General features: G+C 39.5%; 1 protein-coding gene across 1 annotated transcript; it reads right to left on the bottom strand.

Annotated features, from left to right (window-relative positions):
* Positions 1–2,635: 2,635 nt before the first annotated feature.
* PSMC3 (proteasome 26S subunit, ATPase 3) lies at positions 2,636–15,296 on the bottom strand. The gene is made up of 12 exons (XM_083349797.1): positions 15,020–15,296; positions 14,756–14,836; positions 12,763–12,888; positions 11,829–11,933; positions 10,859–10,921; positions 9,975–10,112; positions 9,666–9,809; positions 8,821–8,969; positions 3,893–3,989; positions 3,469–3,614; positions 2,985–3,066; positions 2,636–2,862 (listed from the first exon to the last, which is right to left on the bottom strand). The coding sequence occupies exons 1-12, from the start codon at positions 15,044–15,046 to the stop codon at positions 2,752–2,754; spliced, it is 1,269 nt and encodes a 422-aa protein (XP_083205923.1). The 5' UTR covers positions 15,047–15,296; the 3' UTR covers positions 2,636–2,751.
* Between the last annotated feature and the right edge of the window lie 2,612 nt (positions 15,297–17,908).

The raw sequence follows: 17,908 nt of genomic DNA, 5'->3' as shown, positions 1-17,908 counted from the left end.
AGAACCCTTTGTTGAAGGGCTGTTTACATTGTATTTTAAAGTGGCATGTAATTAATTACTCAGTGCTAAAGTTAATGTATTCATGGCAAGTGTGATTTTTAAATGGAAGTTGTACATTTCAAGAGGCATTAAATTAAAAGGCTTGGTTACGTTAAAAGCAAGAGAAATTTTCTGGCTTTAGATTTCTTCTGCGTGTTATAGATGCAAAAGAAACCCTGTTACATCATATTTAGTACCTCTACAGGAATAAGGAAGCACCAGTATCAGTCCTGGGAACCAAATCTCAAGGTAAACAGGCATTTGGAATCAGGATCAATTTGGCAGTAAAATAAGGAGCTGCTGACTTTTCCTCCCCCTTACTATTTTATATAGTTTATCTGACTAGGTAAGCAAACTGTTGTCTACCAATTACACATGTAGCCAACCTAACAAATGAACAGAGGGAAGCAGGAATTGATAATGATTTACTGTAATACATTGGGAGGCTATTTAGTGGGAAATTGTAAGCCTTCTTATCAACGATAGCATATATTCCAACAAATCAGCATTTTCATATAAACTTATAGACTTGTTATATGCAAGAGGCCCACAAACAAATTTAACTCTAAGAACTTATTAATGCTTTTTCTAATGGAGTGATTTTCAGATAGGCAATGAAATTCAACACGCACCTATAAAAGAAGACCTTAATCTAAGTTAGGGGTCTTCAAACTTGGCCCTTTTATGACTTGTGGACTTCAACTCCCAGAATTCCTCAGCCAGGCATGCTGGCTGAAGAATTCTGGGAGTTGAAGTCCACAAGTCATAAAAGGGCCAGGTTTGAAGACCCCTGATCTAAGAGAGCTGTGGTGGCAGTGGTTAGAATGCATATTGCAGGCTAACTCGGTCAACTGCCAGCAGTTCAATCCTGGCTGGCTCAAGATTGACTCAGCTTCTATCCTTCCAAGGTCAGTAAAATGAGGACCCAGATTGCTGAGGGCAATATGCTGACTTTCTAAAACGAGAGAGGGCCACAAAGCACTATGAGGTGGTATATAAGTCTAAGTGCTATTGCTAATCACCCTTCTACTATAAAAACAGATGTTCCACCTCACAAAAACATGTTTTATATCCTTAAAGACAATTTAAGGGTTAACCATAAAAGGAATGATTGCAGACTTAGAGAATATTTTCAAAAGGCAACTGGATTTTCTTGGGGGTTTTTCCTTGAAAACGTTTCACTTCTCCAGTTTGTTTTTAAGGGAAAAAACCCAAGTCCAGTTGCCTTTTGAAAGGTACCTTTGAGAGAACTATGACCTGGACGACTGAGAATCTCTATACTTAGGGAGTACTAAGGTCCTGTCAAAAAGTGATTGAACTGATAGGAAAGGACACCCACAAAGCTACAACAAAAATGATTTTAAAAATTTTTTCTAAAGAAAATGAGATCATTTGTTCAAGAAAAAGGGAAAATCAAGAAGATGAGGGTCTCCAAAATGCCACAATATTACTTTAAAAATGCAATACATATTAGAATGTATATTGTGGATCAAATCTGAGAAAGTGCCATCAAATTTAAGAGGATAAGTTATCAAATAACATCAGAGAGAACATTAAGAGTTAAGAAATTTTCTTCAGTGAATAAGGAAACATTTGTCCAAATAGAAAACTAGTGCAACTGAAGGGGGAAAAAAGAATACACCCTTTAGCAACACACAAACAAATAAAAGATGAGTGAAAGATATCAATGGGTATATACCAAATTAATAAACCAAATGACATTAAAATTTGTCAAGTGTATGTATATGTGTGTATTCATATTCAAAGCAGGAAACTAGCTACAAACATGGTTTGAGCCTTGGACAAGGGTACTAAATGTGGTCGAAGAAACTGCAGAGAAGTCCAGTTACTGGTCTTTACCAATGAATATACTCAGGCATCAATTTGTTTTCTCAAAGCCAAACAGGGGTAACAAAGGAAAAAATGTTGGTCTGTGGTGACAGAAATATATACACCTCTTGTTCTAGATCAGGGGTGTCAAACTGCTGGCCTGCGGGCCGGTTGCATCATATGGAGGCCACGCCAACCCCAGCTCTGTCAAAGCAAAAAAAAGTTGGGATATGTTGTGTCACGTGACGTGGTGAGTTTGACACCTGTGTTCTAGATGGTATCTACTTCAAACACAGTTATCCTCTGTGTGTGTGTGTGTGTGTGTGTGTGTGTGTGTGTGTGAGAGAGAGAGAGAGAGAGAGAGAGAGAGAGAGAGAGAGAGAGAGATATTCTCAATCCGTACAGTAATCTTTGGCTCCTTGTTGCTCCTCACCTTCAACTTAATTTTTTTTAAAAAAACACCTAAGTTTTACCTCAGAGTTAAAAACAAATATAGTTTCATATCAAATAGTTTAGATTTTGCCTTTAGTTGAAATTTTATATAGGTGTCTTCAGAATCCACATAGGTAAGAACTGAAATGCTGATTGTTAACAACCAAAGATAAATTGTGCAAGTGTACCAAAAATTCAAGCACAAAAGCAACAGGGTTGTACACACGTTGGTGTTTAAAGAGATTAATGACACGTTTCCTATACACGACTATCCTGCACAATCAATATTTGTTCTCCATCTCCAGCCAAATATAATAGCAGTCTCAGTCAGAGGAAACAATTATTAATTTTATTTTTTTCATAAGTGAAAGAAGTTCATATAATTCAGTTGCAAAAGTTACAACAGAGCTTTTTGTATCAAGGCTTTAATATCCAATTCAGGAGCAAAAATCAGGCATAATATTGCAAATTGGCTTTTTTCTTGGCCTGCACCTCCAAAATTCCTTCCATGTAATCTTCATGGGTAAGTTCCGTTGCTCCGTGCCGAAGGGCAATCATTCCCTGATCCAAGGAAGGAAAAAGCATTCAGCAATATAGTTGACATAAGAAACTATAACTCTTTTATTGTCCAAATTCTCCATAGGTCAGCAGTTAGGGTAAAAATACTGGCCAAACCTACTTACCGCTTCCACACACACAGCCTTGCACTGTGCACCATTGAAGTCATCCGTGCATCGCGCCAGCTCTTCATAATTCACATCAGGACTGCAGAGAACAAAATTTCATTTTTTTAAAAAAAAATCTCAATGGGAAAGACATGACTTAATGTTGAACATAACCCATACCACTTTGCCCTTACTTTATTCTCATTTTCCTAGAAATAGGGAAGGACAAGAAATAAAGACCTGACCTAATTCTGAAATTAAAATTCATCCTTTGTTGTGACATCTCGTATTTGACTACTGTAATGTTTTAGTACTACCTTCACAGTCACACAGATTAGAAACTTGCTTTTCACAAAATAACTAAAATTTTGAAAAAGTGTAATAGTTTTTAGTTAACGCCATACTCTGAGGTAACTGATTGTTGCATACACTGAATAAAAATGATTCCATAATTCATAGTTCACCAACGTCATCCAAATTACATTCCCCTTCTATTTAATACCTGACATTCATTTTGCGTGAATGGATCTGCATAATCCTGGCTCTGGCCTCTTCATTGGGCATTGGGAATTCAATCTTGCGGTCTAGCCGTCCTGAGCGTAGCAACGCAGGATCTAGGATATCAACACGATTGGTTGCAGCAATCACCTGGATAAAGGACATCATTTTGTGGTTGGGCAGACACAGATTCTATATACAACCACCATTAAATCATGGTAATGGATGCGAGCAGTCCATAGTTTTCATGTATCCCCCAGATCAACTATGATACGATACTTATTTTCATTTCACATTAAAAATAATGACTTAAAGCTATTAAAAAACTTCAGGTTGGTCACCAATCTGATTTCTAACATTAATAACTGTTTACAAATATTATTTGGTCACAGAACTGCTTCATATATTAACAACGGGCAAATAGTTACCTTGACTTGTGTGTTGGGTTGAAACCCATCAAGCTGATTAAGCAATTCCAACATGGTCCTCTGTACTTCACGATCACCAGCTTTTTCACTGTCAAATCTGGTGGGGAAAACAAACTTTTCTTTTTTTATTAGGCATTTTCTGTAGAAATCTTCTTTTTACCTTTTGATATACATGTACAGTTTTAATTAAAACATTGCTTTGAAGTATAATCAGCAAAAAAAAATCATTCCATGTTCTCATAGCCCATACACTTAGCATACCATGTTATTATGTAAATATTGTTTCCTTCTATATCAGCAGTAATGAACCAATTGAGGAAAGAGATTTAATCTACTGTATTCTTCTATGCTGAGGTCATAGAGCTTTGTCCTTCGGTTGACATCCACGGAGCCAAATACAGTTAATTTTACATAAATTGTTGCCAATGTACATTTAGAATCGTAATTGAAAACCATAAGGAAAAAAAAATCTCAAATACTGCCTTCTTCCACCTGAAAATAAATATTACTAGGAGCCATGTATCTGGATTTCAGTGTAGAGCCACAGCTGTAGAACAGTGGGCAAAATGCAGGGACTCTTCATAGTTTCTATCCTTTGCTCTTCCATCCAAGAGCATTACACCACATCAAATTTGCACAGAGCAGCAAAGAACAACCAATACAATCAATTTTAAAGAGATACTAGCAGATAAAAGTAGCTTCAAACTTTATTTTGACAAATTAACTTCATCTTTATTATGACAGAAAAAAGCTAAAAGAACTTATCAAGATAAAATTGATTTGACCCTCTCTTATGTAGCCTAATCTAAGCCATTATCAGAATAAAAAGAAAAACATACATTAAGAAGCATGGAGGAAACTAAGCCTTCTGAAATACTTTGGAACCAGATATTAAGAATGTTCAAAAATATCTATCAGCTCTTCAATTTATGCCAAGAAATGGGCTGGAAGACTTTACAGAGCAGCTTCTAGGAATCACATGCTCCCAGGGACAACCAGTTCACCAGACTAACAATTCTGAACAAACTGAAATCTAAAGAGCCTTATCAAAATGTGTCCCACATATATGACACTGCAGTTTTCTGGCCTATAAATCATGCAACACCAAGGCTAGATCTGACTTACCCAGGAGCAGATATACCTGGTGTTTAAGGCACAACTGTGCAAAAGCACATCTGGCCTCAGTTACCACCTAAGAAGACCAGAAATAAAATGGGATCTAAGAGAACTTATAAGATAAACTTGATTTTAAAAAAGGAAAGCTATTACTTGGATTATCAGCTCTCCTGATAAACAGCATTCTTTAATTTTCTCATGCTCGAATTACACATTATAACACTCATTTTCTCAAAAATACATTCTCATGAGTATATATATATATATATATATATATATATATATATATATATATATATATATATATATATATATATATATATATATATATATATTTCTGAGGTTTTCGCGGGTGTTTGTATGTCGATCTTTGGTCATTCGGGTTTTTTCCCGCGTAGAGTTTAAGGTGTAGGAGCAACATTTCGACGGAATCCCATCTGTCATCACATGCTTCTCCCAGAAGAAGGAAGCTGAAGCCACCAGCCTGAGGATGATGGATGGGATTCCGTCGAAACGTTGCTCCTACACCTTCAATTCTACCCGGAAAAAACCCGAATGACCAAAGATCCACATACAAACACCCGATCCAGCCCGCGAAGTGGTTTCATGTGGCCCGCGAAGCCATCCTGGAAACAGTGAGGGAACGGCCCCCACTGCCTTGGCCCAGAGACCCTCCTTCTGCCAGAGACCCTCAGATCTGTCCCACTCCTGCACAAGAGCATCTGTGTTGGCCTAGGCCGCAAAAGTTAACCGGAATAACAAGCAAGTTTGGCCTTGGAGTACAAAATGAAGCAGGGCGCAGGCTGATAGAATTTTGTCAAGAGAATACGATGGCCATAGCAAATACTCTTTTCCAACAACCCAAGAGACGGCTCTACTCATGGACATCACCAGAAGGTCAACACAGAAATCAGACTGACTATGTGCTCTGCAGCCAAAGATGGAGAAGCTCTATACAGTCAGTAAAAACAAGACCAGGAGCTGACTGTGGCTCAGATCATGAGTTTCTCATTGCCAAATTTAGGCTTAAACTGAAGAAAGTAGGGAAAAGCACTAGGGCCATTCAGGTATGAACTAAATCATATCCCTGATGAATACACAGTAGAGGTGACAAATAGATTTAAGGAATTAGATCTGATAGACAGAGTGCCTGAAGAACTATGGATGGAGGTTCACAACATTGTACAACAGGTAGCAACCAAAACCATCCCAAAGAAAAAGAAATGCAAGAAAGCAAAATGGCTGTCTGAGAAAGCTTTGCAAATAGCTGAGGAAAGGAGGGAAGCGAAAGGCAAGGGAGAAAAAGAAAGATACGCCCAACTGAATGCAGAATTCCAGAGAATAGCTAGAAGAGATAAGAATGCTTTCTTAAATGAACAGTGCAAAGAAATAGAAGAAAACAATAGAATAGGGAGGACCAGAGATCTTTTCAAGAAAATTGGAAATGAAGGGAACATTTAATGTAAAAATGGGCAAGATAAAGGACCAAAATGGCAAGGACCTAACAGAGGCAGAAGAGATTAAGAAGAGGTGGAAAAATTACACAGAAGAACTATACAAGAACGAGCTTAACGTCCCTGATAACCATGATGAGGTGGTCACTGACCTCGAGCCAGACATCCTAGAATGTGAAGTGAAATGGGCCTTAGGAAATGTGAGCAACAACAAAGCTAGTGGAGGTGACAGTATTCCAGCTAAGCTATTCAAAATCTTAAAAGATGATGCAGTAAAAGTGCTACACTCAATTTGCCAGCAAATTTGGAAAACTCAACAGTGGCCACAGGATTGGAAAAGGTCACTTTACATTCCAATTCCAAAGAAAGGCAGTGCCAAAGAATGTTCAATCGCACCATTGCACTCATTTCACATGCTAGTAAAGTTATGCTTAAAATCCTACAAGCTAGACTCCAGCAGTATGTGGATCAAGAACTTCCAGAAGTAGAGGCAGGATTTTGAAGAGGCAGAGGAACTAGACATCAAATTGCCAACATACGCTGGATCATGGAGAAAGTTAGAGAGTTTCAGAAAAACATCTACTTCTGCTTCATTGACTATGCTAAAGCCTTTGATTGGATCACAACAAACTGTGGCAAGTTCTTAAAGAGATGGGAGTACCAAACCATCTTATTTGTCTCTTGAGAAATCTATATGCGGGCCAAGAAGCAACAGTGAGAACTGGACACGGAACCACTGATTGGTTCAAAATTGGGAAAGGAGTCCGGCAAGGCTGTATACTGTTGCCCTGCCTATTTAACTTATATGCAGAGCACATCATGAGAAAGGCAGGGCTAGATGAATCAAAAGTTGGAATTAAGATTGCCGGGAGAAATATCAACAACCTAAGATATGCAAATGACACCACTCTAACGGCAAAAAGTGAAGAGCAACTAAAGAGCCTCTTGAGGCGGGGTCTTCAAATTCCTCATGCTGGCTGAGGAATTCTGGGAGTTGAAGTCCACAAGTCATAAAAGGGCCATGTTTGAAGACTCCTGCAGTAAAATGTTTCCTTTTGAAATCAAATCCAAAATATTGCACAGAAAGGGACTGCAGCCAAGAAATTAAAAGAAGCTTGCTCCTGGGGAAGGAAAGCTATGGACAGCATACTAAAAAGCAGAGACATCACCCTGCCAACAAAAGTGCGTATAGTCAAGGCTATGGTTTTCCCAGTTGCAATGTATGGTTGTGAAAGCTGAACCATAAGAAAGGCTGAGCGCCAAAGAATTGAGGCCTTTGAACTATGGTGTTGGAGAAGACTCCTGCGAGGCCCTTGGACTGCAAGGTGATCAAACCGGTCAGTCCTAGAGATCAACCCTGACTGCTCTTTAGAAGGCCAGATCCTGAAGTTGAAACTCAAATACTTTGGCCAACTAATGAGAAGGAAGGACTCACTGGAGAAGAGCCTAATACTGGGAAAGGTTGAGGGCAACAGAAGAAGGGGACGACAGAGAATGAGGTGGCTGGATGGAGTCACTGAAGCAGTAGGCATGAGCTTAAATGGACTCCAGAAGATGGTAGAGGACAGGAAGGCCTGGAGGAACATTGTCCATGGGGTCACGATGGGTCGGACACGACTTCGCAGCTAATAACAAGGGCCCATGAGGGGGTTGATTACCACTGGAGGAAGCTGATGTGGCAAAACCACATTCCTGTCCCGTCCATCTCTTAATTCTGGTTTTAGTATAGTTTTTGTAAACTTAATCTGTATGGTTTAAATGTTTTAATATTTTAATTATTTTTCAACTTCTTTTATAACTTGTCAAGCCACCCAGAGTCACCTTAGAGGAAACACAGGCAGCACAAAAATTTAATAAATAAATAAACAAGAGAATATGCCAGCAGGTGAGTGCAAACCTAAGAATTGCAGGGGCATAATATAAATTGAAGGGGAAGAAGCTAAGCAAGAAAAAAATCTAAAAGCATCTGTCAACATGTTCAAAGCTATAGAACATTGACAGATTAAAAATGAAGTTGGCAGTAACAGAATGGACTGTCTCATAATTGGTCATAAGCGGTTGCTATTCAATAGGTACACTTCACACTGGACTTTACAGCAAACAAAAAACCTCCCAATTATTATCCGGTTTTACTACTATAGTAGCCAGCATATAGCATGTGTAATCTTCTGAACTTTGTTCCCTACCACATGCTAGTTGTAGGTTAAATTAAAAAATGCATACAATATATATCCTTGAAGAGTTGGGAGTGATACTAATTAAGAACCAATCTCCAAAGGAACACCATTGCCATAGTTGGGATATATGAAGAAAGCCGGCTCTAACTCAAAACTTGTAGATTAAGAATACAGCTCCTACCTCTTTGTGCCAATGGCATCAAGTTCATCGATAAAGATGATAGAAGGTGCTTTCTCCTTGGCCAATGCAAAGGCATCTCGGACCAACTTGGCTCCGTCACCAATGAACATCTGCACCAATTGTGGACCAGCTAATTTCAAGAATGTAGCCTAAAACAAGGCAAGAAATAGGATATATGTTCTCTATGTTCTGCTGTAGTGTAGTACTCCAGTTAACAAAAGAAATGGTATTAAAGATCATATTTTTACAATCTATAATGTCAGAGCAATTTAGTTCAGCCCCATATTCAGTGTGGAAAACATTAAATCACAGGTAGCCATCCAATTCCCAAAATGAAAATGTATGGCAAGAGGGAGTCTACCATTGTTTTAAACAAATCTTTCCATTGCTCAATAAATCTAACTATACATTCATCTTAATAGATTCAGGTTGGTTCTTGTCTTGTTCTTAATTAAAACAGAAAACAGCTCCATTTTTTTTGGCCATATGCTTTTTGTGGACTGCTAACACGTTTCCCATTAGTGTCCTCTTTTCTGCAAGCAATCATCTGCAGTTCCCTCAACTACTTCTCCTGAAGTTTGGTTTCTAGGCTCCTTACTGTCTTGGTTACCTTTCTTTATAGCCATTTTAAAGTGCTGGAGAACAAAGTCCAAGAAAAACTAACCATGCAGAGAATACATTTTTGTAGACCACAACAGAGCTATTAGAAATCTATCAGACACAGAATACTAAATTAAAAATTAGGGGAATAGGTCCTCTGTCAGTACAATGTCTTTAGTAATAACCCCCCCCCCAGAAGCATTACATACATCCTGAGAAGCCATCAGCAAGCACATCAGTTTTACCTTTGTCTGTGCAGCACAAGCTCTGGCCAAAAGAGTCTTTCCTGTTCCTGGAGGTCCATACATGAGAACCCCTTTAGGAGGCTGGATTCCCAGATTTTCAAATTTCTCTTTATGATTCATGGGCAGAACTATCGCTTCTACCAGCTGTAAAAACAAAAAAGTAAATGAAATCATCTTCATAACTGCTGAATTGCCGCTGGCTCAGTAATCTTGATTACAGAACAGGTCAAAATTACAAAAGCATCTAAAATGTTTTCCAAGCTATGCAAATATTAAGCCAAATAAATGGAATTAATAACATCTCCTTACCTCTTGGATTTGTTTATCTAGCCCTCCGATATCACTGTATTGTTCTGTAGGTCTCTCATCCACTTCCATGGCTTTCACCCTTGAATCATACTCTGTGGGCAAGGTTTCCAAAATCAGGTAGGAGTCTTTGTTTACTCCCTGCAAAAAGAAATCCACAAAAAGGCTTTTTTAAAAAAAATTCTACCTCTCCCCCATTTTTCTCACACCTTACTCATGCAGTTATTGAGAGGGTGGAAGAGAGAAATGTACTACTATTATAAACAAAATGGATTCACTACATAGTAACATGAAAAAGCAGGTGAGGAAAAAAGAGGGCAGAATCCAGTATTTTCAGTAGCTTAAGAAATATTAAATTTGCCCCAACGTTATTATTTCAGAACATTAAATGTGATGAGCACTGTTGTATCAATTTGTTCTATTAAAATGAGAAAGAAGATGTAAGCTTTTTTGTTATTTCATGGCACTAAACAGCTTTGAGATGAGAAAAAAGCAATAGATGGTACAATACAAAATGGTAATTTAAATTACAGCGGAAATTAAATATACCAAGGTTTAGACTTAGAGAAAATAAATATTATTAAATATATATTATTAAAACAATATTAGGCCATTTTTCTGTTAAAGAACTATAGGCATTTGCAATCTGAATTCATTATCTGTCATACTTGAAACTGTTGATCAGCATAAAATACTTCCCAACCACATTGCAAGAGACCTACTAATGATTGAATAAAGACTGCATAGTCATAAGGATTAACTGGAATAAGCAAGCTTACAAATATTGTGAAAGTGATAGAAACATTGGGTTATCAGTGAAGTTGCTTTGTTTTTAAAAACAAAGTATGTTTGGTTATTCATTCTTACACAGCATAGTAACTACTCACCACTAGATCGCCAGGCTTTAACTTTTCAGCATCAACTAAGCCAATCACAGGCAGAAAGTAAGTCTGTTGAAGAAGAGGCAACAAAAATATTCTCAGCTTGACCTAAATCTTATCAGAATTGTTCACATACCTTATTTTGTGAACTAGCAGCAATTTTCACTTTAGATGTAGGATCTCCTGGATTAAAATTGCAGATGCTTGTTAAGAACAAAATAGTTTATCTTAATTATAGTATTTATTTCAACTTCGCCTTTTTATGTAAAGAGGAACAAAGCAGTTAAAATATATTCTGCATCTAACATATAATCTTAAAATGACAGAAATCAAAGGAGAAGAACATTTCAATTTAAAACTTTAACCTCAAAAATGTCTGAACTCAATACATTTTAAACACATCCTTGAGTGGGAACATGAAAAGGGGAGGCTCTTAACAGATCACACTATGATCTAGACCAGGGGTTGGCAACCTCGGCTCTTTTATGACTCGTGGACTTCAACTCCCAGAATTCCTGAGCCAGCTATGCTATGCTATGCTGGCTCAGGAATTCTGGGAGTTGAAGTCCACGAGTCATAAAAGAGCCGAGGTTGCCGACCCCTGATCTAGACTAACCTTCTCCAAACTGGACTTCTTCTAGATATATGAGCAACTTTAGAATTCCTAAGCATGGCCATTACTGAGAAATCTGGAAGCTGAAAGATGCATATCTGGAGGACATCTATTTGGAGAAGATTAATTTTGATTATCATGAGATTTACCAAATCAGACCATATAGGAGTATCACTCAACTGTTTTTTCCATGTTCAAGAAATTATATTCAATTCTAGGTCTCATTAGTGAGAAGAATGTCAAGCATCACACATCGCTGAGAGCCCCTGCCAGTGGAATGGTCAATACTGAGCTGAATTTTATTAATATAAGGCAACATCATAAATTTATATAATTAAAAGCACTTTATTATGTTGTTTTCACCTGTCGAGTAGAGGTTTTGATGACAGCACACTTGCCCTTCCTTTGTGAATCAAGGTCAATATTTGCTCCATCTTCTTCCTGGTCATTGGGATCAACATCCAGCAGCTAAACATGCAAACAGATCAGATGTAAACATAGTTACATTGGTCAAGCATACAATGCTATCACAATATGTATTCCTATCATTCCCAGCAGTGGATAAAGGCATTAGATATTTAGTCAGAACTAGTGCAGAGGTTCTTCTATACAAGGTCTACAAAATGTTATAGACCCACCTCTCAAAAAGTAAGTTTTCTTTTATTGAGGAAAGCAGGGTCCTCACAGAAATAAGTAAAATAAATTATAAAGTAATAAAATCATCTATTTATTGTTATAAATCCTAGTTGGTGTAATCAGGCAGATCATTTATTTTAGCTTAACAAGCAAATTATGGCAGTGATCCTGTTTCTTCCTGAAAGGCAAATGTTTATGGAATCAACTTCACCTATAACAACCTAACTGTACTAAAAATATGCACCTTTCTCGGAAAATAGCTAGGTTAGCAAAATAGAAATTAATTTGACTCTTGTATCTGTAACCTGTCATCCCATAAAACATTTCAAAAATAATTTCTTCCAAAATTTTCCTGAGTTCTTTTTTGAAAAACAGGATTCCTGATTTGATTGTAATCACTGATGTATACATGCTTACTCTGAAATAAGACTCATTATTCTCTTTTACAAATGTTTTGGATTGCAGCTGAGAAATTATACAAAGAAAGAATATCAAGTCAGATTATTAAAAAGTGACTTCTTTTTTAAGCAGGACCAAGTTATAATAATCTCATTTTTGCCTAACCCATTTCCAATTCTTTTCTTCAAGGAATTCACTCACAACAAAATTACAATATTTATAGATGCTATATAGGCTATATATTTTACAATAAGAAACATACCTCTATGACATTGGATACAAGGTATGGCAGAGTTTTATTCACTTTGATCTTTTCACTGTTTTCTTTAATCTTGTCTTTCATTGCCTGTAGCTCATGAGTTACTCTTAGAACTTCACTCTTCATGATCTGAAAATTCAGAACAATTATTTTGTAAAAAATATTAATTCCCTGCAAATCTGGAAAGAGATAATGAAAATGGGGAAAAGACTAGGAACTGAATGAAAAAATGAAATAGCAAAATTACTTGGTTTTAATAGAGGTAAATGGTTTTGTAGAATTTATTTTCTTGAAAAAAAAACCAAATCAACAATTATTTTAAAAATGTGGTGTAGCAAGCCCCTGTGAAAACTGAACAAGGAGCAGTATATGGCAATCATGCATTCATGTGATAATAAGGGAAATAAAGGCCACTTTATTTCATACCACAACACAGGTGTAATGTTGTATAAAGATAGGAGACACAGCTTGTGGGAATATACCAGAACGGGCAACTTTCCATGAGCCAAGTTAAGCTCTGTATCTGTTATCTCAGTGAACAAATTTAGAAAGGTTGACTTTTAAATGGTAGAAACAGATTACATCAGAGATATGCAACCCATAATCCTGGCCTGCACAAATGCAGCCCACCAACATTTTTTTTAAAAAAAGTAATAAATATGCCCCAAGAAAATCTTGGCAGTAATAAATCTGCCAAGCGCATTCAAGCCTCACTGCCTCCACCAGTTCCAGCACTGCTGCCACCCCACTAGTCATCTAACAGCTGATTGGCACACCAGGTATTTCTTTGCAGAGCTGGTTAATTATCTGTTATCAATGTGGCACTTTCTCCTCTGTGAGTTCTGCAGGCCTGCCATAATACTAACAATGATTTCTAGAGAACATGGTGCGGCCTCACAAAGAGCTCTGGTAGTACTGACTTGTCAAAATTGTAACAGGGGCCACACCAAAGGTAAGCTAGAGAGAGAAGTCTTCAAACTGCCTCCATGTCACTTGGCTACCTCCAGAAGGGTCGGGCATCTCCTAGTTGCAGTTTCTAACATTTACAAGACTGAATCTTTTGCTGTCTCACCAGGACTGCACACTATTGCTTACCTCTCTGCAACCTTGTTGTTTAAAAGCCCAAATCTGCCTTTGATCAAGCTATAATCAAGGCATTCTTTCTCTCCAATAAGTCTGCTTAAGAATCAGCAGCAAGGTTACAGAACAGCCTTCTCACAGGTGGTTTTGCCCCGGAGCAGAGTTTCTCAACCTTAGCAACTCGGATGGACTTCAACTCCCAGAATTCCTCAGAAAGCATTGATTCCCAGACAGCGCTGCTGGAGTCAAAGGAGCCTCAGCTAGTTGCTTTTAAAAAGGCGTTGGGAGCAATTTGGGGTCAGTCCGTTTTTTAAAAAATTTGCTTTTCACTGTCTACAAAAGCAGATCAAAAGAAAGGCCTGCTAAGTGTAGCTTTTGGTGGTGGAGGAAAAAAAAACATGAAATACTCAAGACGCCCCGAATCGCAAAGATAACCTTTATTGTCATTTTTTTACTATGAGCACACTGGCCAACATTAAAAAATGAAATTCTGTTGCCTGCTCTCAAAAAGTATATATCTACCCATACACAACACACATATACACCTGCTGTACACACACATATACACCTACGTACCCCATACGCATAAGTACATACATATAAATGCTAATCACTGTCCATTTTGAATACATAGCGGAAAGAGTAAACAAGGTTGATGCTATATAGAACAAAAAAGCACCCATACCATTTGTAGGCATTCTAGAACAGGGGTCTTCAAACTTGGCCCTTTTATGACTTGTGGACTTCAACTCCCAGAATTCCTCAGCCAGACAAGCTGGCTGAGGAATTCTGGGAGTTGAAGTCCACAAGTCATAAAAGGGCCAAGTTTGAAGACCCCTGTTCTAGAAAGAAGAGAAACTTTTTAAGTCCAGCCCCCCCCCCCCCCCCCAAGGCGGGAACCCCCGGCTAAACCTACCTTGATCTCGCTATCCAGCAGGCGGGTACGCTGGACGATCTCTTCCGTGGACATCTTCAACACCTCTTCCCCGATGCCATCCTAGAAAGAAACAGCCAGTCACGGCCAAAGGCAACATGCAGCCTCTGCCCACCACGGACCTTCCCAGCCACGCCGGTTCCTGAGGGAATTTCTGCAAGCCCCGACCACAAGGCAACTGCTCTCACGACTATTGCCCACCGGCCTCTCCCTCTCGGCCACAATCCCGTCCCCGGCTTTACTTACCTCCGCCTCGTCCCACACCGACGCCATTTTTTTTTCTCCTCAGGAGAAGGCCTGACGTTGGAATTCCGGGTAGCAGATACCACACGGTGGAACAAAAAGAGCGCCCAGGGTCCTGGTTCTCTTGCCGTGAAAACTAAAACTTTTCGGATCGTGCCGCCACCACGTTGGTCTCCGGGCGCCCTTTCAATTGATTAGTTAGCTTGAGCGACTTGTCGAATCTACCAAGTTTGCGGTTCCCTGATCACGTGGTCGCGTCCAAATTTGCTGAGTGATGGCATCTTCTCAGGTCCGCGGTGGCGATCTCGCCGCCATCTTAGTCAGGGGCAAGAGCGGAAGCCCGCCTTGAGTCAGTAGAGATAAAAAAAATAGAGTCGCACGTGGTTTCACGTAGGCCGATTTTCTCCGGTTTCTGGAAGAAAACATTACCCGTGTGAGCGGACCTCGGACGCCTTCAGTGTTGTTCTGAAATTTCACCCATGGTTTTCAAGTTTTCAAACCCTTTTTCTTTCACAAACAATTCTCGCATGCTGACTGGGGAATTCTGGGAGTTGAAGTTCCCGCGTCTTAAAAGTTCCCAAGTTGGAAAAAAAACACGGATTTAGACTAAAAATACCCTCAATTTAATTTGGCGTTCTTACAGGTGCTTGTATCTTAAGCCTGGATAGCTGTTTCAGTATGTGTTCAAAGGCAAGAAATGTTTTGTAAAAATCAACTTTTCCTCCTTGCGATAGTGCCTTGGTGGTTTCTTTTACCACCATTTATCTCCAGGCAGCGTCTCGTCCCTTAATTCCAGAAAGTGTGTGGGAGGTGGCGGGTGGGGAGAGAAGGCTGATAACCTGCAATGCTTTACTGCCAATGTAAAGGTAAAAATAAAATCACCCATCTAATGGAATCGCTTGGTCTTATAGTGTGAAGGCTGTAAAAAGGCCATTCTCCCCTTCTATGAGCTAGATCAGGGGTAGGCAACCTCGGCTCTTTTATGACTCATGGACTTCAACTCCCAGAATTCCTGAGTCAGCATAGCTGACTCAGGAATTCTGGGAGTTGAAGTCCATGAGTCATAAAAGAGCCGAGGTTGCCTACCCCTGAGCTAGATCAATCTTACTACAGAAAAAATAAAAATCAAACTATAACATTTTTAATTTTAAAATGCAAAGGCTTTTTGATGCTGCAGAAGTTAGATACAATAGTTTTTTTTTTTAAAAATCCATTAAAAATCTAATGCTCCCAGTAGACCAGAAGATGGTGATGGTAAGTAGAATTTCTCCATCCTAATTATGGTTATTATAAGACAGTGATGGCGAACCTATGGCACAGGTGCCAGAGGCGGCATTCAGAGCCCTCTGGGCACCTGCGCCATGCCCCGGAGGTGGCAACTGTCCCTCTTCAACCAGCCGCCTAATTCACCGAGGTCCCACGTGGCTGAATGCATCCCGGCACGGCTGGTTTCCCTCCCCCCCATCCCGTCCCTCCTGGCCTCGCATGTTCTCCTTTTCCCAAGCAAGACCCACTGCATCACCTCCTCAGCTGTTGGCCGACCATCCACCTCAGAGGCGGCTTCTTTGAACTGCTGGCGACGGGCTGTGGAGCCCCAGTGTGCACTTGTCGAGGGGCCAGCAGGCTGTGGCTACTGACGGACACCGTTGGCCCCCCATGCGTTCACTGGCTTCTGTGTGCGGGGGCTGATGGTGTCAGGCAGCAGCTGCCCCAGCCCTTTCTTTGCCCCATGGCAATGGCACCCCCACCCTGCCTCGCCTCACCCCACAGGATAGTCTCCTGCCTACTGCCCCACCTGCCAGAGACCTCCTGGAGCTCCCCCAACCCTGCCCACCCCCCACAGGTGTCGCTCCCCACGAGCAACATTGAGGTGACCACACCCACCTTGGCCACACTCACCCATCTTCCATGACCACCACAGCCACAGCCACCCAGTGGGCCACACCCACCTGGCACCCAGCAATAAATAAGTGGGTTTTGGGTTGCAGTTTGGGCACTCGGTCTCTAAAAAGGTTCACCATCACTGTTATAAGATGTTAAAGAAGAGAATACAAGGACATGCCTTATATACAATTCCGGACTGTTACAAAATGCACTTGTATAAGGATAGAACAAATATTAGATATAACAAAAGAAGTAGAACAGTTTCTGTAGGGTAATTCCAGCTGCTTATCAGAACTTTCGAAGAGAATATTTGTAGTTTCTTTCCAGCTCAGACACAACAGCATACTCTGTTTTCTCAGGGCTTTGCCTTCAGTTTTAAAATAACAAACCACTTTATCTACGAAAAAGAGGGGTAGAGGATCTCTTGAATTAAATCTCATGCTTGAGAGGTATATATACAGATTCAGGTGCTATTTGGCATTTAGAAGTACTGAGAGGCTACAGTCTTTCAAATGCAGACAGGTTCCAGGTATTCCTAGCATAGGCATTGCAAGTCCTGCTTAGCTTTTCAACCATTGTAGATGGATCATGGCATACTCTTATGGTTCCCACACTTATCTGCATCATAGGAGTCATAACTCTGAGTTCTACTGTATAGAGAGGTTTGTACTAATTCCTTCCCCAGCAACAGTTCCATCACTATGATCTGTATCATGAATTTGCTTAAAATCACTGTCTCCTCCACTGACTTTTTCTTTGAGCAATGTCATACATGCTAATATTTTTCTATGATTCAGTATTCGAGTAATGGTAAAATTAAGCTTGCATAAGAGAGATTACCAATTACAAGAAGAATCTGGTTGCAGTTACTCCAGCTAAAGATGGTGCAACTAAATATTGAATGTAAAGAGATGATTATTCTGTTACATGGACATTTCACACAATTCATGACTTTATGGAATATATGAAACAAGCACCAAATTTTGTTTACTCACATCCCCCTTTTAT

The sequence above is a fragment of the Vipera ursinii genome (assembly GCF_947247035.1).
Source record: "Vipera ursinii genome assembly, chromosome: 1".
Classification (NCBI taxonomy): domain Eukaryota; kingdom Metazoa; phylum Chordata; class Lepidosauria; order Squamata; family Viperidae; genus Vipera; species Vipera ursinii.
This window is presented reverse-complemented; position numbering and strand designations above follow the sequence as displayed.